The sequence below is a fragment of the Plodia interpunctella genome, chromosome 20 (assembly GCF_027563975.2).
Source record: "Plodia interpunctella isolate USDA-ARS_2022_Savannah chromosome 20, ilPloInte3.2, whole genome shotgun sequence".
NCBI classification, from domain to species: Eukaryota; Metazoa; Arthropoda; class Insecta; order Lepidoptera; family Pyralidae; genus Plodia; species Plodia interpunctella.
Window position 1 is genome coordinate 1,957,386 of NC_071313.1, and position 25,693 is coordinate 1,983,078.

Sequence of the window (25,693 nt, forward strand, 5' to 3'; positions counted from 1 at the left end):
CTGACAACCTAAGATTTACCTATATACGGGCTTTTACAGTAACATATACACACATACATCCTCACAAACTTTCGCGTTTATAATATTAGTAGGATATATTAGAAAAATTTGTATGTTTGTAACGTATGTACAATTTTTTTGTCTCAATATTCCGGCGGACTGTAATGAATCGCAGAAACCGGCCGCCTGCCTGGCGTCCAACCTACTTGAAATGTTATTGTTGCTTATCAACTGACAAGGCTTAATAAGGCTTTCAATACTCAAGGATACATAACATTAGAATTCAATAAAAACAATTATAATCAGTCGGACAATAAAATTTCAGATTACTCGAAGTACGTACAACAAATAAAAAAAATATAACAACATTGTCGTTTCAATAAACTCTAAACGTTTCATACTAGCTTTTTCTTTTGCAAAGATACCCTATGTCCTTCTCCATATTTCAAACTACATGTGTGCAAAATTTCAAGAAGATTGGCTGACTAGATAGAGCGTGAAGAGGTAACAAACAAACTTACTTTCACATTTATAATATTAGTTAGGATACGTAACTTATTTCATCCATATTTCAAATTCCAACTTTCCATACAATATTTGAACAAGCCTTTATCGCAATAACAAGGGCAAGTCAAGTCATTAGCAAAGTTAAGAGAGTTTAAATATGTCACGAGAGTTGTGATCATCAGTCTATGAATATAATTGAACACAAAGATCGTGGTCGTCTTGTTAGTTTAAAGGAAAAGTTCTTCTTTGATCTCTCTTCCCCACTTCGAATGTAATTAAGTAAGGGAGACGAGCTGAAGCTGTTGAGTTCAACAATTTGGGTTAAAAAATTAAGTTGTGAATGAATTTCAATATTCATTTCACTTATGAACGGCTGAACCGATTTTGATCGAACATATCTAAGAAACACCGGATAAAAATTGGCTATCAAATTTAAAAAAAACAAAACGCATCCAAATCGGTTCACCCGTTGATTAGCTACGGTGCCACGTACACAGACAGACACACCGTTAAGGTCAAACTTATACCACCCCTTTTTTGCGTCGGGGGTTAAAAAGTATCGTAATAAATTGTGGCAACTGGCCTAAATAAACATGACCGTATGTAATATTCCGCGTAACATCGTACACACAGAAATACATAACAAAAGAGTATTTACATGGGACTCCAGTTCAGTTTCGAGTTTTCATAGTTGTTTTATTTATTTTCTAGCTCTTGCCCGCGGCTCCGCCCGCGCAAATTTCCCACGGGCGCAGTTATTTTTACTTGAAACTACATTTATGTAAAATTTTATAGAATTGATTTTGTGTGACTGAGTTACCAATCAATTAGTTTGAAGAATTAGTTTCTTCGTAGTCGTAATCATGGCTGGGGGTCGTGGTCATTACATGGAATGAAACACAATGACTTTCTTGGCACCATTAACGGAATGGTTCGCCATAACCTTCTCCATTGCACACACAAGTTGATCAATCAGAGTGCAGGTTTCCTCACGATGTTTTCCTTCACCGGAAGCAAGTCGATGAAAACTACTATACATGAATGAAATTGGTATACAAATTCATGCGGCACAAGTAGGATTCGAACCTGGAACTTTCCGTTCACAAGCGCCTTAACTAATACACCACCACCACTTCTAACGAAGAAAGAGATACGCTTGTATTTTGATGTGATTTTCAGTATTGGATAAGAAATTTGAAAATTGACGACCTCGGTGGCGTAGTAGTAAAGTGCTTGCCTCTGAACCGAGAGGTCCCGGGTTCGATCCCCGGTCGGGTCATGATGGAAAATATTTTTTTTCTGATTGGTTTTGAATGTTTGAAATATTTGTATTTGTTATATTGTTTAGTATTGCTGAGTTAGTATCCCATAACACAAATCCCGAATTTACTTTGGGGCTAGCTCAATCTGTGTGATTTGTCCTAATATATTTATTTATAAATATATATATAAGATATTCTGTTTATTAGTAACTCACCCGTGCCTCTGCCAATCAAGACAAAGTCTAATCTACCCCAATTTTCACAAATACACGCGCACATTCGGCCATTTTATTGTCCAATCAGCTAGACTATTCACAAATTGCCCAAATCACGGCAAAACTGCGAACTCGGACAAACAAAAGTATCACTATTCCGTTCGATAGTATCACTTCGATTTGATAGACGTTTATTGCACTTGTTTTTTACGCTTTTTTCGCGTGTTTCTGTCATCGAGTCGACATGAAAACCGATTTGGGGTTGGTTACTGCGAACACTTAAGGGTGTGTGTGCACGTGAAGTTTTTATAAGTCATAAATAAAAACATCTATTTTGGGAAAGCGGAATGTGTTCAAATTGTGTATTGAGTATTTTTATTTGTGTAGGGCTGTGTCTGTTTATTATTGACAGATTAAGTTAGATAAATTTACATATATGTATGTATGTATGTATGTATGTATGTATGTATGTATGTATGTATGTATGTATGTATGTATGTATGTATGTATGTATGTATGTATGTATGTATGTATGTGTGTATGTAACTTAAGGCAGGTACAATAACAGCGAGCAAAACATTTGACAGCAATACAATTTTTCACGTATTTATTTGTAAGTTACATTTTTTATAATTTTTAGAATAGGAGTTACTTCGTAATCATATTTTATGATGGTGATTAACTGTTGTGACGAAGTTATTTCGAAATTCGAATTCAAAATAACGGAAACCTTAGTGGATCACGTGTCGCTTGCCTCGATTATTTTTTTTATTTGAAATTAGAATATCCGTTCGAAAAATAAAGAGAAAAAATACTCAGATGATTAAGTACGGTTAGACAAAAAAGAACTACTTGATTTTCAAAAGCGGTAGCACAATGCTCTCCAACACACATGGTCCTGATAAGGGCATGCGGGTACACTTGCGTAGATAAGTGACAGCTGTTCCAATCTGCGCCACTCGTCACCGCGATTGTACCGCTTTGTACAATCGCGGTGAAAAATATGTGTGTAGATGTATAATGTTTTATCGCATGAAAGATAAATTTAATTAATATTATTAAAATTATTTTATTTTTACGTTAATTTCTTATGGAAGAATTTTACTTGTATTTAGGTATCATTATAATTTTGTTTTAACTTTAAAAGAATTTGATTGGCAGAGAGTGACTTATAGCATTTGTCTATTTAGCTTAATAATATTTAAATAAATGAACAATTAATTAGAGATTTTACTCAAAAAAGGTAAGATCCAAAGGAAGGAACTTATATCTTTTATAGGATTATTTGTGTAGATAAATTTCAATTAACGACCATCGTTTTAACGATGTAAATATTTAATAATTATAAATATTTAATCCACTGCCAGGGCCAGAGGGCATTCACCTTATGGTTTATGCGTTATAAAGTGTTCTTCTTGTTAACATTCCCACAAACCGCTGAGAACTTTACAACTTCCATTAACCCTACGCCTAATGTTACACAACACATCCAGGTCAGTTTTAATTTAGATGCAACACTAATAAATATGGACCGTCGTAAGAAGCAACACCTCCCCTAATTGCACTCAAAAATATTCTAGGTAATTTCTGGCATCCAAAATTCACTGACTTCACTAGTAGCAAAAAGTTTTGTGGCCCAAGGCGTTAGTCTTTAAGTAAAAATCTTTTTTTTATATTTCCATTCTTGATTAAAGTCTTTTTTAACATCCCACGACAAATCGGGTTAGAAGATTAACGTGTCGTGTGTATCAGTATTTCTGTCTGTGGCATCATAGTGGCCAAACGCCTGAACAGATTTTGATCTAGTTTTTCCAATTGATACAAAATTTAAAGGAGATTGTTCTTAGCTATGCTTGGAAAACATGTGTTTAGCCGTTTAGAAAACGTCAGCTGTTTTCTAGCAGATGAAGAGAATGACAACAAGTTGGGAGCCGGGAGTTTGTTAAATTGCTAATTTAGTTTTTATATTAGCCTGTCCATGTGTCCCACTGTTGGGCAAACGCAACCCTGATTGAAGTTAAATAAAATAGGGTAATAGAATGAAGTATTTTGATACAGATTACGATGCCAAGGTAGTGTGATCATGACTTGAGGAAATGGATTAATAAACGGTGATTTATTCTACTACTATAATCATAAATGATTACTTTAGTCGAGAAGGAACAAATTCTAAATATGTTCAGTCCTATTCCACTTTTTCGATTTCATTAAACGAAATTAAAATGTTAAAGTGAGTTCAATGTCCCTTTTCAAGCTTCTATTCAATCGACATTCGTGAAATATTGCAAGAAATGATAGATCTCTGCACTGACCCCGTGAGAAATTGACGCGGGCGAAGCCGCAGGTAAAAGCTAGTTCTAAATGTTTCTCGTATAGTATCTGAAAAAGAATGATTCTCGCGCAGGGATAGCTCGAAAATATTCTAGGAATTTTAGTAGTTTAGTGGCACCAAAATCCGTTGACCTGCCTAAATCTCTTTGAGCTCGGTTGCAATTTTTTGGCACTTGAAAAACTAGAGCGATTTAGGTGGGTGAAAATGTCACTGAAATTAGTAAAATGATATATGGACGTCTTACAAAATAATTCAGATTTCTTTAGAACAAAATTCATTAATTGCATAATTGAAACCACGTGATTTCCATTTACAAATGCAAAATGAAATGAAATACTGTGTAATCGCACGTTTTGAATAAAATTACTTTACTTTTGATATTAATTTAACCACATCCATTACAAACCACTTGTGTGTTAATTTATCAGAGTTCGTAATACGTATAATAGTCGAAATGTAACCAGCCGAAATGGCGGTGACCTCACGCGCGCATTTTATTCAAATTTGGAATGCGGGACGATTTATATTTTTCATTAATTCTGGCCAGTTTTTGAATGACTGATAGCGGTCTGCGGCTGTATTGTCGAGTTTTCAAAAGGAAAAATTAATTTGATGATATTATGAACAATATTCTGTAGTAGACACATTATTATTATTATTTTTAGCGACCACATAGCTTTGTGTGACCCCATGGTATATCGTTACATTGTTTTTAACATAATGTCCAACTGTTGTACTTTTCCATATTGCATTTCGTGCAATAAAATTTCAATAACATAAATATAAAAATCGTAACATGAATTTTATTGCATATTTATATTTATTAAACATGGCAAAAGTAAATTAGACAAATACGAAATATCAATTGCTATGCCGAATCAGCGTGCAAAAGTTAATATAGATATCCTTTAAGCCTAAAGGAAATGTGAAATTAATACACATGACATAAGAGAAAAGTTCAAAGTCCAAAATGGCGGCGGGTTGACTCGGAAACGCCGAAATTGCGTTTTAAAAACACATTAAATTTACTTCCTTTGTAGATATGAGTCAAAGTAGACTGGCCGTAAAAAAGACATTAAGGTTATCTTTTAATCAGATAATAAACGAAACCATATATGGAAAATGTAGTTTTGAAACGTCAAATTTTAAATATCGTGTAGGGTGTAGGCGTTACTTTATTTAATACCTATTATCACATAGCAAGAGCCCAAATGTCATTCCGTTTAAATAAGAAATTAGGCTACCCTACCTTACCTTATCTTCTTACTAGGTCATCTATCCGTATCAAGTTACCCTTACTTAGCTACTTAAGCAAAATAAACAACAAAAACAAACAATAACAACTAGAATGTCAATTAAAACAATGTATGTTCCAATTAAAAGTTTACTGAACACCATTTACATAACCCATTCAATTCCTGCTACCTATCCCCAGCAAACCCTGATACTAGACATTACGTAACCTCTAATGCGACGGCATAAAGTTTAATTCGGTGTAACAATTCTACTTGTCGCGATGCCTTACCTTGGCGTACATACGGGCACAAAAGTGCTTATGAAGCTCTAACGAGTAGTGCACATGTGACGATAGGGGCGCCCTCTGTCTTCAACAATACCTTCATTAAACGTACTATTAAAACACAACATTGGACCTTATCACTGAAATAATAAGTCACACACTTGTTTAATTTAATCCGAGAACAAAGGGCGAGTTTAACAAAGAAAATCAACAGATGGCTCTGTGATAAAGATGGGGACATCTCGGATGAAGGGTATTCATTATGAAAATAAAGGGTCAGGATTAGGCGTATTTTGACGTGATAATTTCGCCGGGACAAGACTATGGCTTCGGTTTGATGCATAGATTAAACACGATTTTCGTATTTCAACTCGTTTGATGTCGTCATGATTATATATAAAAAATATATAAAAATTCTACGATGGATTTTGTGTTGCTATTTTGTAGAAGCAAAGGATTTGCCGAGTCTGACTGAATCTTCTTAACAATCAACCAAATTGTTAAGAAGATTTGTTTGCTTTACGTTTTATGTTTCGCTTTTTGAAAACACATATAAATATGTCGTATATAGGTTGGCTGGAAGAGATTGTTTGTGCAATAAACCTGCCAGTGATCCAATTGTAAACAATTATTATGTTACTTAATGGTCGAATGGATATTTTCGATTGTATAGTGAGTGATTGTATGTTGGGAAACATACTGAAAATCCGTTATTAGTCATCATTTAGTGTCCACAACTGGCCCTTCTCCTATTGTTAGATAATAGACAAGAAACATAATCTATACTATTATTATAAAGAGGTAAGAGAGTTTGTGACTTTGTGAGTTTGTATGTTTGAGGCGGGTAATCTCCGAAATTACCAAACAGATTTTTAAAATTCTCTCACCATTAGAATGGTACATTATCCAAGATTGTTTATAGGCTATATTTTATCTCAAAATTCCCACGGGAGTGAAGCCCCGGGCAACATCTAGTCCTGACTAATATTATAAATGCGTAAGTTTGTTCGTTACCTCTTCAGGCGTTATCTACTTAACCAATCTTCTTGAAATTTTCCATCCATGTAGTTTAAGGTGTGACATTTCATCCCGAAAAAATAACTATTCCAGTGGGAAATGTATGCAGACGAAGCCGCGGGTGAACAGTATACCATAAAACAAGAATAATTTTTTAGGCCGTCAATCATACCGGTAAGTTACAGTCTGTACATTAATATTCTCCGCAGCCATGCCCTATCTACAGCCATTTTCAATTAACAAGCCCGAACTGTTCCTGATAACTCCAAATCTGTAATAACTGCTATTAAAAACAGATTTACGCCCCAGCTGTAATCAAGTTTTTTGGCTATATTTTACTCAACATTTTTGTTGATAATTATACTGGGACATGTCATAAAATCAATACCTATTTGAATTTTAGAAAAGTAAAATTCACTTTATTCAATCCATCAAGAAAAAAATTCGTCAACAGACATAATTCAAACGGATCTTCAGTCAATACACGTATTATAGATGAAATTACGAAAAAAAAATCTGATGACGGATTTTTTTCTCATAAGTATGGATTGAATAAAGTAAATGTTAGGTGTTTTTTAATCTGTGTAAGCAATTAGAATCTCTGTGTAAACGCTATAAAGATTTCTGTCACCTACAAATATATTTGCTAGATAAAAAACTGAATCCATATTTCGAAAGAGACCCCTAGAGGCACTAACAAGAAAATAACGCCCGTAGTATAAAAAAGTCAGGGTTTTATGTGATTACCCACATTAATAATTCATTCGTAATCCGCGAGTTAGTGGTAGGCTGGAATGGCTTTTACGACGTTATCTCTTGTTTTATAGAAATGTATTAAAATCAACTTGAAAAACTAGATTACACTAGAAAGAAAACATATTAAAATTTATGAAGAATCAGTAGATGTTTCGAAAAAGAAAATAAACATATGGGAAGTTTTTGGTTCGTGTAAAAACGGATTAAACGTGCCATTGAGACACGAAAAGTCACGAGACAATACATTTTGGGTCACCCATCCATTGGTGGACCATTTCAAAATTTGGCCGTAAACGATTACATTGCGAATTGTAAGATTAGCGACAGTTGACTCTGTTTATCCTGTAAGTTAAGTGAAATCGAAAACCGACGATACATTTGACTACTTACCAAACTGGTCTGGATCGTTAGTGAAAAGTAATATTAAAAATAATCAAGTGATTATTTTGAAAAGTAATCTTATTACATTACAGTTGAATCTTGATTTTTTTTTAAAGATTATTTTGTGTATTCTGTAATCCTTTCTGAGGATTACACTCTTATTACATGATTATTGTACCTTGTCACAATGCTCAATCGTTAATACGACTACTTTTTGTCCACCTCTGTTAAATGCTTTGTATACTTTCTACCAAAATTCTTTATCTAGTGTGGCATATGATATGTTTTATTTACTTTTCACTAAGAAATAAAAGAAATTGATAAGACGGCGCTACAATGTACAAAACGCCTGATCATGTACAATGATGGGTACAAAACGCCTTTGTTGGAAATAGCAACATTTTAGCATTGTCTATGTTATATATATTGTCTTTGGATATATTTCCCGCGTGCTCTCCCTCTCGCTCTCTCTCTCCCCTTCTCATTCTGGACGAATACACGCATTTCATCACCTCCGGACCTTTTATTACAACAGCCCTATTTTAAATACAGTACTATTAATATTTTCATCCATTAACATTGGTCCTTCGAGCCGTATATGAACCAGCGACCTATGGATCGTATCTATCTATCGTAGGCTGAGCGCGTGTACATCAACGTACACAAATTCATTGCAAACCGGGCGCTATTGTCACGCCATATAGAGGTTCATACAGGGTAACTTGATGTGCTGTTGACCGTACTACGCGGCATCGAGCCAACCACAACTGTAAAACATGCAATAGATATAATTTTGCATAAAAAATGCATGTATGTATACAATTTGGTATATATCTGCGTGCCAGGTACGTGACTAAAGTCCCCGAACAGTATATAAATCATTTGAGCCGGCGCGCGGAAGTGCGTCCCGGCCCTTATCGTCGTCAGATACTAACTTAGTCCATATTTCTGGGAGAAATTACCAGGATATTTGAGCCGGTGATTATTTAAAACACATTCTGATTACATTCCGCATTTTTAGGGTTCCGTACCCAAAAAGGAATAATCGGAACCGTACCCAAAAAGGAATAATAGGAGCGGCAAAAAAAGTAAAACAAAGATAAAGTGATTCGTTGTCTTTGTTTACTTCTTTAATTTACTTCTGTACTATATTTTCGTTTTTGGGAGTTAATTCCACTGAAATAATCTCTCGTCTTTAAAACTGAATTGTACTGCCAGAAATGCACTCTTTCACTAAAACTACTGATTTCTATTTCCAAATCAATAATTGAAGACGTCACTTGCCTACCGTGGTCTATACACATAAAAGAGTAGATTTACCACAGATTGTACAGTCACACACAAATAAACATGAACCTAGTTAGATTAGTTTAATCTGTCCCCGACTGTACACCTATAATTTAGTACTAGTAGTTTAAAATTGAACTTCAAGCGACCAAAGAAATGAAATCGAAAAAAATGCGACCTCCATTTACAAATATAAAATGAAAATTTCCAAAAATACCGCGTCTATTTTCACCGCGTCCGTGGTAAGTTCATTACCGCTCGGGGCTAAAGTAAACAGGGAGAAAGAATTTTTTCATCAAAATTTGACTTACGCCATCTGGCCGTAATCTGCGCTTGACAAATATTTGCCGCCGAGACAGTGAGGATGTCATATTTATGATTTAGTAAAAAAAAGTCGCCTAATGGAGGACAAAAAACAACAGAAAAGATTCTAGAACGTTCAGGTGTTTAGGTTTGCAATTGACATTTCACTGTCCTTTCTTTCGCAATGAGATCCAGCTCCAGCTAGCCAATCACAATGCGGTGTGTATGTCGTTGCGTCACAATGAGACACAGACAACCAATCAAAGTGCGGTGATTGGTTGACTGTCTCACTGCGAATGGTCTCGATAGTGAAATGAATTGCAAACCAACACTAAATCCTCTGATTATAATTGTGATTTATCCAAAGAAATGTTTTGTTGGCAAAAGCAATGTTTTAACCATGGAATTAGTAGGTACTCCGTACAACTACTTACTAAATCCATGGTTTTAACCAATATAATGGCGCCACCTAGCGACACAGCTTTATTGCACGCTATGCAACTAGTGTGCGTTATGCCACCAATAGATGGCGTTAGTTATTAAATAAGTGTCCGATATTTTCAAATCGCAACTGCCTTAGTGGACAAGATAAAAATCAATTATCGAAAATACACGTGATTTTATATTAGACTGAAACCTTAGCAAAACGCTCGGAGAAATACCCGTATTTCTCCGAGCGTTTTGATCGCTGAGGTCGTGCTGTCATTACATTTTTTCAAATTTTAACAAAGACAACAATTAGTTGACTTTAAAATAATTAATCTGTACTGTGGTAATATCAATTATGTGAATAATTGATTTTGAAAATGAATTCTTCAAGAAAAGTGACGGCTCGTAATGACAGCGCGGCCGCAGCGGTCGATACGCTTGAGATCCACCCACCCTGCCTGATACGTGGCAGGGTTCCCTGGCTAGGCTAGCCTGGCCAATAGGATTAAAAATGCTAAAACACATCACGTGATTAACGGACACCCCCAATGGGACATGGTTCTTCGTGTGCTTTCCCCACGATATTTTCCTTCACCGGAAGCAAGTGCACGCGTCACATGTATAAATTGTTAGTATTTGGCAGTAAACAATTTAGATTCAATATTGATTTCATAGTCTGAATTAGATATTTCGCAACAGCGTCGTTTCGGTGCCATATTTATGTATTTATTTACAATTCGCTACAGTTTGTGTTACGATGGATGTTTATGAGGTAACGTAAACAAGGTAAACTCACGGATTGACTTGTTCCCGTTTTGTGCGTAGTGTACCTGGAAACCAAAATAAAATAAATTATTTCGTTGTTATTATAATATATAAAATCATGCTTACAACGACTTTACAGAACCATATACAGAATAAAGTTCGGGTTTGCACTTCAATACTCACTATCGAGTCGATTCGTGAGACGCAGCGAACCAATCACATTGCGGTGTGGTTGTCGTTGCGTCACAAAGACGCACTGTGATTGGTTAGCTGCGTCTCACTGCGAATAGACTCGATAGTGAAATGTAAATACCAAAATCGCACTACGCACACAGTTGGAAGTGGTGTGGTGTTCTATGGTTTTCGGATAATTGTAAATACTAACATGAAATATGCATTTGAATTCAAAACTTGCTAACCAAGCCATAATTATTATTCATAAATCCAAGATGTTTTCTTGTTGATATTGTATCTGTCATCATTTCCAACTAGTTTTTGTTTATCAGTAAAGTTTCTTTTTTCTTACGGGTCTTAGTAAAAATTTTTATCAAAAATGACTTTCGTAGTACATATTTTACTTTAGGATGAGTTTGAAATAATATTTGATTAATTTTCAACAAAATTTAACAATAAAAACTATGAAGACTGTTTACTTGTTAGGACTCTTTAAGAATAAAACTGTTTTTTTTTTAATTTCTACCGCCAGGCACCAGAAAAAAGGGCGGGCTGAAAGTATATAGACAAACGCACCTGATGATACTTTTTGCCGCGGGCGAAGTTGCAGGGAACAGCTTGTAGCTTGTTAAGTCAACAAATTAAAGCCTCATTTACTTATAACGTCAGTAAACTTGATGCAAAACTCGTGTTATTTTTGTGTATATGATTATTTCCCATATTACGCATAAACATTTTCTAATGCAAAAGTACCTACTTTCTAAGGGAGAAAATTATATTTCTAAGAGAGATAATTATATTACCAGTTATATATGTTCTGGTACTCACGATAATAACCCTTAATTAGTCAAATCGTTGACTTAGAAAAAGGATACAACAGGGAACTTTCAAAATTTTTGGAAATGGGATGAAATCAGTCATCAATCATTTATTCATTTGTAAAACATAGGTATTATACATTAGTTGGTTATGGATAATTATAGTATCACTATGTTTTGCCTCCAACAAGGAAATAAATAAGTAAATAATAATATGAATTTCGATGACACGAGAATCGAGGCCCAGATATTTCGATTTTTAGTGCAAACATTTTATTTCCCATTATATTTAATTTTTTGGTGTTGTTTCGCTAGCACGCGGCAAACAAGCCAACACCAAAAAACGGCAGTGGAAATGACGAAAATCCCTTTCTATACATAAGGTTCTAAAATTACATACAATGATTATATCATCCAAATAAATATACTCCAACCCTCCGGAGTCTTCATCTTTCTTCTTCAAGATTTGACCCAAATGTTCAAATTGCGGAATGCTCTCCAGTATAAATCTCTATGGATCGTGATTCTTGATACTCTTTCCAATATAATCCAGCTTAAACCAGTTAGGACCAGATACTTCTTAGAGAATTTTTGAGATATGTCATTTAATAAATTGGAATTCTCTAGTGTATGAAAATAAAGCTTATGGTACTAGTGTAGAAAAAAAAGGCTTTATTAAACTGCGGGACAGTTTAATATATAGTTTAATAAATAGCGCTTAAGAACTACAACTTAACAACTTAATAATCTTATTTGGTTGGTTTTAGCATTAATAATTAGGTCTGGTTGTTGAGTTAAATAAATTTAATCAGATATTTCGGCACATTAATTTTTAAACGAATTAATTACCAAGGGTGGGTTGCACCGACAATTTTGACGATAACTGTAACGTATACAGTAAAAGGCAATGTACGCCATTTGGTCTAAAAGTAAACTGTTCCTTATTCATTTTAAATTTGGAACGATCAAAAAAAAGGCCAAAGACATAATCGAATTTCAAAAATCGAAAGGAAGCACAGGCGCTTTGGCGCGTTTTACTTTTTAAAAATCAAAGGCCAAGACATAGGGCGTTGCAATGGCAACACTGGCACCCCACACGTGGCCGAACACACGGCTAGCTCCAGAAATACACAACGTAAACACCGCAATATGTTCACAAGTAATGAAACGAACACTTGGCCTAAGCTATAAATAGATAAATAAACTGCGCGGAACGCGTTCTTTTTTTTTTTAATTTTAGGGCAGGGGACTGTTTGTTTCGATTTTCGAAGTCTGTTTACGTAGCTGAATCGTAAAACTAGTTAACTTTTGGCTTTTTACCATTGCTTTTTACGGGCAAAACTACGGTTAAAGTTAAATCCGATATCGTTTTTTACAGAGTTATAAAAACCCCGGGTCTGGCGTAGTGGGTTAAAAAGGTTTTCCTGAATGATAGATTACATAAAGCCTATCAAGGAGATTGTAAATATGTATGTACAATTTAGGTTATCTACCGTATAATCGTAAAACGTATGTGTTGCCACTAACATAAAAGCGGAGGGCAATAAAAATGGCAGTATAGAGGAATCTGCGATTTCCTATCAAGAGAAATCGATTCTAGGGTACAAAAGACGGAAAATTTTTATTGCAGTAAAATTTATATTACATTTTTCAATTTTCAATTCGGTTTGTAGAACTCTTGTCCTTGAAATCAATTGAAGACTGAAGGATAGAACTTGCAAAATTAAAAATTTGTTTAACATACTAGCTGTTGGGATAATAACTGTACACATTTGTTGTTAAAACACGCATATTTGTTAGATTGTTAATTTGTTGGACATCCCAAAAGTATTCCAAGAATTTGGTCGACGGCAGGGGACTGAGCATTAGTAAATAAATAAAGTTATTTACGTAGATGTTCACCTACTGTTGTCTGACATTGACAGCGGTCTCGTCGGGTGCCTAGGATTAACGTCCCGGACCTAAATCACCTGACCTCAAAATAAACAGTCAAAACAAAGGGCATGTTTTTAATAAACATTTCATTTCCAACATTCGGGGCAAAATAGGGGCTATTTTAGTGACACAATAAAACAGATTCCGTATCGATTCTACAGAAAATGTTGAAAATCCAACTTCAGTCTGATCTTAAGAAACAGAAATATTGATATCAATTTATAAGGCAATAAATTGTAATATAAAATAGTTACAAAAGCACCGGTTGCAACAATGCTATCTCCGTGCAGCAGACAACTTGAGGCAAAACGCCTTGGAGCCAGCGCCGTAGAAAAAAAAAGATCGAGCCCAGCCCACAGACCTTTGTTGTCGTGGTCAGTGCCTCAACGGAACAAAAATAAAACAAAACGGGACGAAACAGGTCGCGCCTGTGAATACCAGTCAGGCGAGTTCAGACCACTTTTCCGATCCCACTTATCCACAATTTTAACATCACAACTCATTCAATATCACTGTTTCTTTTGTCATAACGTATAAGACTCAGTTTTATGTGTAAAGCTGTTGGTCGTCAGCATTTTTATATTGGCCACATGTTGGGCTATGATTTAGTAGAATTTCGATTTCTTTAGGAATTCGATTGTACGGTTCGGTGTCAAAATAAAGTAATCGATAAAAATGTCGCCCAAGACACGAGATTGGGATTTAAGAAAATAAATGAGAAACTGTACCAAAATTAAAATCACCATCATCAAAGTAATTTTCTTCCACTAAACATCGTTGCCCCGAAATCTGGCCACAAGGGACAGAGTAAATTTAATACCGTTCGGTAAAATAAGACTGTAAATAAGTATTTCTTTAATATTAAGGTTGGTATTAAATAACGTAATGGTGGTATTTTCCACTGATATTTTACATCGGATTCGAATAAATCAAGCGAAATGTTAAAATTTAAAAACAGAACAGCTAATTTGAAATCTGAAGTAAAAAATCCTGGCCAGATAGAATTTAAAATGAAGTACACGAGAGAAAAACTTACACCTTTAAATAAGAAGACATCAACCCACACGGTGCAGGGACCAGACATTCTTCCAAGGCCAACAAAACGACCAGAAAACATATGGCATAAAAAAGAAACTCACAACTGACAACCAATGTATCTTGATCCTTGAAAACCGGGAGACTTCCTTTATTTAACCTTTATGACTATGATGTGCAGATGAATTCATACAATGTCGCCGTTTGATTTTATGATGGAAAAATAGACGATAATGAAATTGAAATTTACGAGAAATTTCTCAATACTGGTTTCTATTTTTTTTTATCTACACTGGTAGATATTTGATACAGGATAATTAAATAAGAAAAGCAGCTTTAGAATGGAATCTTGATTTTCTTCGAAATGTATCAAATATTTTTGCCAACTGGATTTTATTTTTAACATCAGAAGACGTAATATACTCGTAATTGCATGCTAAATTCAAAATATTTTATTTAGGCCTTCGCAATATAAAAATCTTGAGCAGTTTCGAGTGGGGTCGTTGAGTTCTTAGTAAATTGGTGGGATAAACCGACCAGTTGAAGATGTACTTTTCTCGCTTGGGAATTCATCCTGAACAGGGGTCCAGCTTAGTTGGCAGGACAGTAACCCCGCAAAGGTCCCTTGTGGTCAGTGGCCAGTGAGAATAGCAAGTACCTGGCCGGTATGACGTCATAGTCGCACACAATTTATGGGAACAAGATTGTGTTGAGGATTTCTTATTATAGAGAGGTTATATCGGATGCAATTCGTGCGATATATTGCATACCTTATTAAGCTTGGGCTTTCGAGTCAGACTCAATGCTCAAGGCTTTGGACAAAATGCAGTCGACTTTTTTCCAGTGTTCAATTTTCATACTGCAGTCTGAATAAAAATTTAAATAGTTTTTTCGGGTTGGTCATATTGTTTTTTCATAATCCTAAATATTCATTATAAAGGCGAAATTACCTAAGTTTGTTCATTGAATTTGCACACATTATTTGCTGAACCAATCTTCTTGATACTTTGCATACGTTTAGTTTAAATCACAGAGAAGGACACAGTGTTCCTTTCATCCTGGAAAAAAAATGTTCCCGTAGGAAAATTACGCGAGCGGAGCCGCGGGCAAAAGCTAGTATATTAATAGTTCATATCCACAATAGGAACGACGTAATTTTTTTGCCAAAAATAAATAAATAAATATATGAAGATAAATCACACAGATTGGGGCTACCCAAAGTAAGTTCGAGACTTGTGTTATGGGATACTAACTCAACGATACTATATTTCATAACAAATACATATATAGATAAACATCCAAGACCCGGGCCAATCAGAAAAAGGTCATTTTCCGTCATGACCCAACCGGGGATTGAACCCAGGACCACTCGGTTCAGAGGCAAGCACTTTACCACTGCGCCACCGAGGTCGTCATTAAAAAAGATATTTATATTTTTTATTTACACAAAACGGTAATATTTAAAAGCTTCTCTGTAACATGTATAACAGATCCATTTAAATTAAATGAATCGTACTAACTTATTTAATAAAAATCCACGACGACACGAAAGTAAGTGGAACCTATAGTTGGAAGGAAAGCTGGAAATCGTACTTCATTTTCGAAACATATTTCAGAAAAAAAAAACATCTACGACCAAAAGCAGCCAGGAATAGGCGTTAATACGATAACTGTCTCCAAAAACTGGAAACCCTCTGACCTGATACACAGGATTTATTTCTACGAAATTAACCTTAAGACGAAGTAAGAGATTTATATAAAGGAAATGAGCCGAGTTTTTATGAAACTCCTTTATATTTCAAAGAAATTGAATTCAGAGAAATTATTTTGGAGATTTGAAGCGTGATTTTGAGACGTACAGTCAACTGCAGATCAACCTTCTTCTTCATAGTCGTATTCCTCATGGCTGAGGGTCGTGGTTGTTACGTGGAATGAAACACACACAACAACTTTCTTGGCATTATTAATGGAGTGATTTGCCATTGCCTTCTCCATTTCACACACAAGTTAATAAGAATGAACCAGTGTGCAGGTTTCCTCACGATGTTTTCCTTCACTGGAAGCAAGTGGTGGACGATGAAAACTACTATACACGAGTCAGATTGGTATACAATCTCATGTGGCACGAGTAGGATTCGAACCTGGGACCTTTCGATCCACAGGCGGGCGTCTTAAACATTACACCACCACCTCTTCAACATGCAAATAAATAAATTGCAAATTCGCCGGTTTTGCCGCGCCATAGAGTTTCATGCAGAGTTCACTGTACTGAAAGAAGCCCCTTCCCTTAATTTCTTATTACTCGGCTCCACAGACAAATATTGGGTTGTCACAAATTCAGCTTAGCAACGTAGTTGATGACCTCGGTGGCGCAATCGTAAGGTTCTTACCTTTGAACCGAGAGGTCCCGGGTTCGATCCCCGGTCGGGCCATGATGGAAAATGATCTTTTTCTGATTGGCCCGGGTCTTGGATGTTTATCTATATGTTATCAAAATGTAGTATCGTTGAGTTAGTATCCCATGACACAAGTCTCGAACTTACTTTGGGGCTAGCTCAATCTGTGTGATTTGTCCTAATATATATATTTATTTATTTATTCATTTGGTCACTCAGTGCACATCTAAATTTATGATGGCGAATTTATTTCTATTGTTACGATAGCTTCGCTGTTAGCTAGCTCATTATCTAACATTCTAGACATTCAAGGTTTCTAATCTAAGAGAACCTTCGATCATAGTGTTAGACTTATTATATTTATATTTGAATAATTGCAAGAACGTGATTGTATTCATAATTACAACTATGCTTTATACAGTGGACAATCTTACTAATATTATAAATGGGAAAGTTCGTGAGGATGTAATGTGTATGTATGTTTGTTACACTTTCACGCAAAATCGACTGGACCGATCTTTATGAAATTTGGTACACGGGTAGAATTTAACCTGGAATAACACATATGGTATTTTTATTTCGAAATTCACACGCGAGCGAAGTTCCGGGGCGCAGCTAGTACTCTATCATATTAGTACAAGAAGCTAAGCATAAAAGACAATTTTCCTTCTATCCTCAAAAAGACACATTCTATAATGCCATGTAATAATATACAATAAGAGTAAACATATTACATAAACATATTTTTTTACATAGTCTGTTTATGTGTCCCACAGCTGGGCATAGTAACCTATGACGAATAAAGACATGATCGAACTGCCGAAACAGGAAGCCGGCTTACATACCGTGCGCGCGAATAAACATAAAGACAGTCTTAATTACGTATAATTTCGATGTATAAGTAGATATTTGACATTGGAAAGTGATATTTGACCACGACCGACCGCCTACGATTGTAATCGAGTCATTATTAACCTTGCAAAAAAGAAAAAGTGGACGCCTTTGAACAACGGACGTTTAAATCGAAAATAATTACATTTGTAGTTTTAAATATGAAAACAAAATTGTTAAACTTACAATAATACTGTTTTTTTCCCGCAACTTCGCCCGCTTCATTTTCCGTTCAGTTAAATATTTAGACTCGTAATTAATCTGGTTTACCTAAACTTGGAACCCCTTTAGAGGATGAATATTTTGAAAAATCCTTTCTTACTGCACACCTAGACCACATAAGGAACCTACGTGCTAAATTAGAAGTTTCTAGACCCAACTCACAAACATTTACCTCTTCATAATAATATTATAGATGTACAAAGTAAATTTTAACCCTTCGATATTGGAGACAATAAAAACAATTGAACAACAAAAAATCGTCAGATCGGGACGCGCGGGAATTGATAGGTTAATGAATTATCAAAACTCGAGCTATCGTTTGTGATATCAGCTGCCTAGTGCTACAGGACTAACACTTTCAAAAATTAAGATATATACTATGTCGTATATCTAACATAACCTCTGCACTTTGTACAGTTGGAATTGAGCCCATACAATCCAAGTATTGCAGTTGATTCATGAAGGTTCGATTGATGCTTGTACAGGACCACCTGCATCTTGTTGCTATTAAAATTCTCTTGTCTGCCTTGTCTGTACTTCATAACTATTATAAATTTATAACATTCATGTCTAAGGTAAATGTTAAGATTTTTTGCCACAAGTTAATAATCAAACCGGGTTTCCTCCTTAATTTCTTTCACGCGAAGCAAGTGGTGGTCCGATGAAAACAACTTATACTCATTGAGTCAGAATGGTATACGAACTCATGTGGTACCAGTAGGAGTCGAACCTGGGACCATTCGATCCACAGGCCGGCGTCTTAACACCACCACCGCTTCGACAACATAAACAATACAACTTAAACGAAATTCGCATAACAAACTTGGAATTTATAAAAATGTAGATCGCGCATTCAGCATTGCATTGCAATGTTGCAACAGTCATAATGACCAAGTGCACTGTCGACTTCTTTCATTTCGTATTAAATCATTGGGTTAGTAGGTCAAGGCGCTGACATGTGTTAATGACAGAAATAACGAATGAGAGCAAAGGGACTCTCTTACAATGGTTGTACCTATCTGTATAATTAGTAATTGAAGTCACGTACATTTGTATAACATTCATTGCAAATTCGTAGCTATTACCATCGTATCGATCCATGAAGGTTGAAAACCCGTGCACATCATACAAAAACTACTATTTTTTTATACTACTAAGTAGGCAAACAGGCATGCGGCCCACCTGATTGAAAACTAACACTACTATTGAAAAACCATTGACACAATATTATGGCTTGATCTAAGCAGAATATGTATATGCATTATATTATATATATATATATATATATATATATATATATATATATATATATATATATATATATATATATATATATATATATATATATATATATATATTATATTATATACATTATATATCTTCGTACACGCCAGAGCCTCTTTTTTCCTTTCTTCTTTCGCGTGACTACTGGAAATGAATTAAAATGTCTATAGAAATGAGTAGTACTTTTTGTACTTATTTTCTTTTTATATATGTAGTATGACACTAATTACATTTATGTGTGTGATGTTCTGATATAAAGCTCGTATCCTTCAGAATCGACATCGTCAAGCAACAATCAACTTTTGATTAACACACAATAAGAACTGCCATTGAAAAACCATCGAGAGACTATTATGACTCAACTTAAGCAGAATCTACTGGAGCTATTGAGTTCAAAAGCAATTTAAATTACAAGTACCTCTGTAAGTGCTTCTAGTAATATCATCTTTAATACTCAAGCTTCAACGTGTGTACAGTAAAGAGGTATGGTGCGAATTTGTGGTGTTATTCCATTAAGATATCATGTTTCGTGCTCTCAATATCCACAACAAACAGAGCTATAGTGTGACGCTAGCAAAAACGACAACTGAAGAATAACAAACCAGTCTCTGTAAATTACCCTCATGTCTTTAGGGTTCCGTATCTCAAAAATTAAAAATTGAATTAATAATAATCCTGTAACGTTGTAATTCGTTGTACATCTGTCAGACTGAACTGATGCAGATCTGTCTCCTTTTTCTCGGGAATGTTAAATAGTTATCAAGTTGAAATTTATTCAAATAACTAGTTTTATCTCGTCATAACTTATTATTGTAAATATCTCGGTTTCTAAGCAACGTATCGCGATTAAACCTATATCAGATTTTAAGTTAGACTATCAGCGTATACAGCTGTGAAAACCGTATCAAATTCCTTTCAGTAGTTTTTGCGTGATGCGCAAACTAACCTACAGACGAAAATTCTAAAACACATTGTTTTGACTTCTAATAGCCCCGTAGAAACCAATGATTACATTTCTATAATATCTCCAGTGTAGAGACAGCCTACTTATATAGTTTTATTATATGTATAGATCAGCTGAGAAAAATGAAACGTTTATGCACTTTGCGATTTCACAATAGAGTCAAAACATATAGGGCTTTTGGGTTAGATTCATAAAATTTGGTATGACAATAAGATTATTTGCGCACTTGCTCAATTTCTTTATTGAATTTCTAAAATATTTTTCATTCCTATCTAAACACTTGCATTTATTAGAGTACACTGTACTGCACTATACGTCTGCTTCAGTTGATACGTCTTCATCTTTATTACCATCACATAAAACATGGTCGATTGCGACAGGTTTTGTGTCATCCTATTAGATAATGTTACATTCGCATTTAAAAGCATGGTGGTCTAACACATTGCGAGGACTAACAATATTAAACATTCAGACCGCATAGATCAGAAAGAGACATATTTAAATTCAAAAACGCAAGTCAAACCTAAGGTATTGAATCTTGACTCGATTTCCATAATAAAATAAGTTTGATTTTTTTAAAATAAACACAATCGAATTCGCTTTATGAAGTGCATATTTAATTTAATAGGATGGTGGTTTAAGCTTTCATGTGTTAAGTTTCCGTTCGTGATTCTTTACAAATGGCTCTTTATATATTTTATTGCAAGAATTTTTATTCGATAATGTAGCTGCTAGATATATTGTAACTGTCATTTGACATGTTGCATAAATTCATTTAAGACATTGAGACAGGAACAATAATCTCCTGCATTATCTCTTTTAATATACCGTTCAAAAGATGTTTACCAGAATCAATTCATCTTTATAGTGAACGACCTCATGAAATATCCCTTCGTGAATCATAAACTTCTATTCCTTGAAGCTAAATTTTGTTGAAACATCTTCAATCGACCGCCCACATCTACGTTTTTATGTCCTGAACGCCCGACGCATCCTTTCCTTGGCAGCCATATTGAAATTCCATAATAAACCCTACTAACCTAATTTTACCTTTGACACGCTCCAAATAAAGTCGAAAACACTTTATCAGCGTTTACATAAAAAGAGGGTAGGCCAAAATGAACTTAGCGCCGTCACGATAAAGTCTCTTTTGAATTATAAATGCTCGAAGTCCTATTGTGGCACTGAATAGACTGTGATTCGGGGTTCGGATGATGTGACGTGTCATTTTTTTTTATATTTTTCAACCTGACACAGGAATAAATCCTGTGGATTATTAATCAAGCGTGGCTATAAAAAACCAGTGTATAGAAAGGAAGAGGCAAAGCATGCCCTTTTTGTGATCGACGTTTAGTTGCGTCACGATTCTGAATAAAGCGCGCTCAGTATTTCTTTTTATTTCATTACCACTAGCCCAGCTAGACATTGCTAGTTTAGCTGATATTGACGTAAAGAAATTGAATTCATTCCTAATGGAAATATTTCATGTGGTTGCCATGCCCACCATGAGATAGAAGAACTTTTTTTGCACCATATACAGTAGAATCATAAGATATTCAAGCACAAATGAGCGCAAAGGCAGACTTATCGCAAACGCAATTATTTCCAGCCAACCTTTGGATGCTCAATCTTATCTTATATCTTTAACACATACTTTAGTTAGACCATTGCTCGTCCAGTTTCTTCATGAAAATTGTACAATCTAGGGTGGTACTAGCAAGATACTGTTTCTTTACTATGCAGATAGGTGCGTAATACAGATTAACTAAATTGAGCTTTACGATTTATGATGGCAATATAGCATAGTTTTATCTTACGATGCGCTGGTGCGTCATTGAGTTTCAAATTTACCCTATTATGATAAAGTATATCTTTTAATATGGTGTCTTTATTTTAATATTACCACCATTTTAGAACCAGGTGAGTTGTTTAGCCATAAGTGGAGTACCTACAGTGTTTGTCACTTCGGATGACCCCTGAATGTCATCATTGATAAACATCGGATAAAAATACTCCGGGCCAGAATTGACTACGGTCCTACTAGGAGTGAACTGTTTGGCTCAGTTTTGGACTCCTTCAATGTTACCATTTAAGGTTCTGGGTTTTCTCCCTTCATTGTAAGACATCGAATTTATTGACAATATTTGAAATGATCTGTAAATAGCCTTATTTTTATACTTACTAGTTCACAGTTAGTCAACTTCGGATTTCTTATACAAGTGGCAATCTCATTGTTACAAAACAGTTCCCCGATCTTTGGAGGATTCGGCGTACATTGGTGGTTTTTCATTGTGGTAAATAAAAGCTCACACAAACTTTGGTATGTTCATTAATTCGCGTCGGCATCTGAGTACAGCTATAGTGTGCTGGTGTTAGATTGGTCTAAAAACATGTGCATGAGTGGGATCCGAACAAAGGACTGTTAGACCACCAAAATAATTACGTGGCTAAAACTGGACGTATTGTAAAGTCACCTTTACCCGTCTACGTTGCGTACAGATGCCTGACACAGAGAGCATTAACCCTGAATGAGAGGACCTCGGGTTAGTATAACGAGGATTGTATTGTAATTGACACTTTAAACAATAAGCTAGAAAAAGATGGCTGCTTAGCTGTTTTTTCGGTCAAAGAATTAGGGCTAGTCAGTTACAATGAAGCTCCGTATCTGTGAGATATTTGACAGGTCTATGAAGAGATTTGAAAGGAAAAAGATGTAGAAATCTCATGTATAAAACCAGAGCCGTTTCGCTTGACGATGGACAGATATGGCTTCGCAAAGGAGATGGCTACCTCCAGTAATGGAAAGGCATTATAAGATGAATTTAGAGCCAGTCTTTTATGTGCCTATATAACGAGTGTTTACAGTCGATAAACAGTATCGGTATAAGTATTTCGTTTTTGGAAATCCTGAGCGCTCCAGATTTATTATTAAAATCTTCAAGATTGGCGGTTTCAGTGGTGAAATGGAGAATTTTATAAAATGATCTTAAATAGCGTTTGAATTATGCAAGGGTTGAGAACCTTGGGGATTAGCTGGGAGATTTGAGAGGAATCTGAATATCCAAACGTTATTAACTTTTTTCAATTTTGAGGATATATAAATAATATTTAACGATGTCCTATGCTCAATTGCGCAGTGGTTAAGACTAGTGGCTGTTAACACTCTCACAATGGTGGGTCAGTGGATGGGTGACAAAAAATTTTTATCTTGAGCTCCTCCGTGCTTCGTAAGGCACGTAAAGCCGTTGGTTCCGATTGTATAATTCCACAAAGGACCCGCGTAGTTGGTCATAGCCCATATTCTTTATCCATCCATAAGGAAGTCCTGTGCCCCATTGTGCCCAGAAGTGGGTACGTTGAAATGGCTGTCGATGATTGAAAAATCTCCTGAATTTAGGTGGACGAAAACCCTATCGGTTATTTTAAGTACAATTATTTGAACAGTCTGGCTGTATGCCGTCGAGAGTGCCTCAGGATCAAATGACAAGAGGAAATGAGGATTATTTGCCTGGCAATAGAGTAAACATTGTTAACTATAGAGTTTTAACATAATAACTGTTCCAAATGATTTTTCAAAATGTAGCCTTTTGTTACACCATCCTTTTTCGAAAACACCATAGCACGAGACCAAGCCACTTCCGTCCATTGAATTATCGTAATGTTAATGACTTGTTTCGGTTTTTACCCGACCAAGATGGCGGGCCGCATAATGATGAGGTTTCCTGACGAATTTCAATAAACGTCTCCTTTTAGAGTTTATTACGATTTTATATTTCAGTGGTAGAGGGCAAGAAACCTGACAATTTTTAAAAAATCTTTATATAAGTATGTTATTTTTACTGTAAACAAAAAAAGAACATTGTGGTTGGCGGTAAACAATTATATACTGATGGTTTTAGTTCTCTCTCTCTCTCTAATCTGAGCGTGTTCCCGGTTCCTTCTTCAGCCGTCGGAACCCAGGTGGTTTCACTTCGATAGGTTTTTTGGTTGCGCTCGGGTTTTAATCCAAGTAATAATTGATACACCTAAACCTGACTCAGAAATCACAATATATATGATGACCGTACAAAAATCCGTTTGGTAGTTAAGCACTTGAGTTTATCGCGTTCATACAGACAGACGTAACTTATTTTTATAAATGTAAATATATAGTATATTGCAAACGAAATGATGTTTACATCGATTCATTATTTTCCAGTAATTGTTAATTAAAATGTGAAAGCACGAATATACGAACAAAAAATCTAACGAGCTCGGAGTATTCAGACATTTTTAGCTAACACAAACGGAACTACAAGCGACACAAGACCTTATATGATGTAATTATGTACAACTGCTGATAAACAATTTCAAATAAGCATATCCTAGTTATGAGAAAAAACAATCTTGCTACAAAAGCGGAATCGTGTGTGACTAACGTGCTGGTTGTATAATAAAGGTTGATACTTGATAATTATATTGTCGAGTTGTCTCATTTATGACAATTTTACAACCTTTTATTTTACTTGTGATGTATGTATGTATGTACTAACTCAACGAAACTATATTTTATAACAAATACATATATAGATAAGACCCGATCCAATCAGAAAAATATCATTTTCCATCATGACCAGACCGGAGATCGACCTCGGGACCTCTCGGTTCACTTTATCACTGCGCCACCGAGACACTAAGTGAACTCTACGGTCATCACGTATTATTTCCTCGCTTGCATTGCGCAATGTCACTATCACTACGCACTACATAACGTAGCCAAGTGCAAGTGCAAATATGTGTGTTCGATGCGAAACGCGAGGATTTTGTTTGCTTCAGCGCGATATAAATGTTACGTCAGCTCCACGCTGTCGTCAAACTTTGACGGATTCGCTATACATTGCTAGTTTCTCATTGCGTTAAATAAAAGCACTCCTACTAATTACGCAATATTCACGCATTCACGTCGGCATGTCTCCGAGTTTGGTGACAGTATGGAGGTGGCATTACTGTGTGGAGTTTCTTAGTTCGTCCAGCTAGAAGTGGCGTTTGCTTCCCGCCCTAGAATAGGGTAGTGATCCAAAATATGTAGTGACATATTTTGGATGTTATAGAAGGCGAATAAGAGATAAAAAAATTTAATAGATTTCCCAAAGAAGATAGACGTCAGGCCAGCCGACTGACGGCTTCTGAGCATCAAGGCCTGAGAGTGAAACGCCAGAATA

General features: G+C 35.4%; 1 protein-coding gene across 29 annotated transcripts in view; it reads right to left on the bottom strand.

The window, feature by feature from the left end:
- The window catches only part of brat (brain tumor), a 357,328-nt gene that overhangs the window by 78,177 nt on the left and 253,458 nt on the right, over positions 1-25,693 (bottom strand). For 16 of the 29 annotated variants that reach the window (XM_053760346.1, XM_053760339.1, XM_053760353.2 and 13 more), the window contains one exon: positions 10,805-10,838. The exons of the other annotated variants lie outside the window; for them this stretch is intronic. Coding sequence is in view for 1 of the 16 variants with exons in the window: in XM_053760330.2 (XP_053616305.1) it covers positions 10,805-10,838 (34 nt within the window). In the remaining 15 variants the exon portion in view is untranslated. The remainder of the gene's footprint in view (positions 1-10,804; positions 10,839-25,693) is intronic. 29 annotated transcript variants of the gene reach the window in all.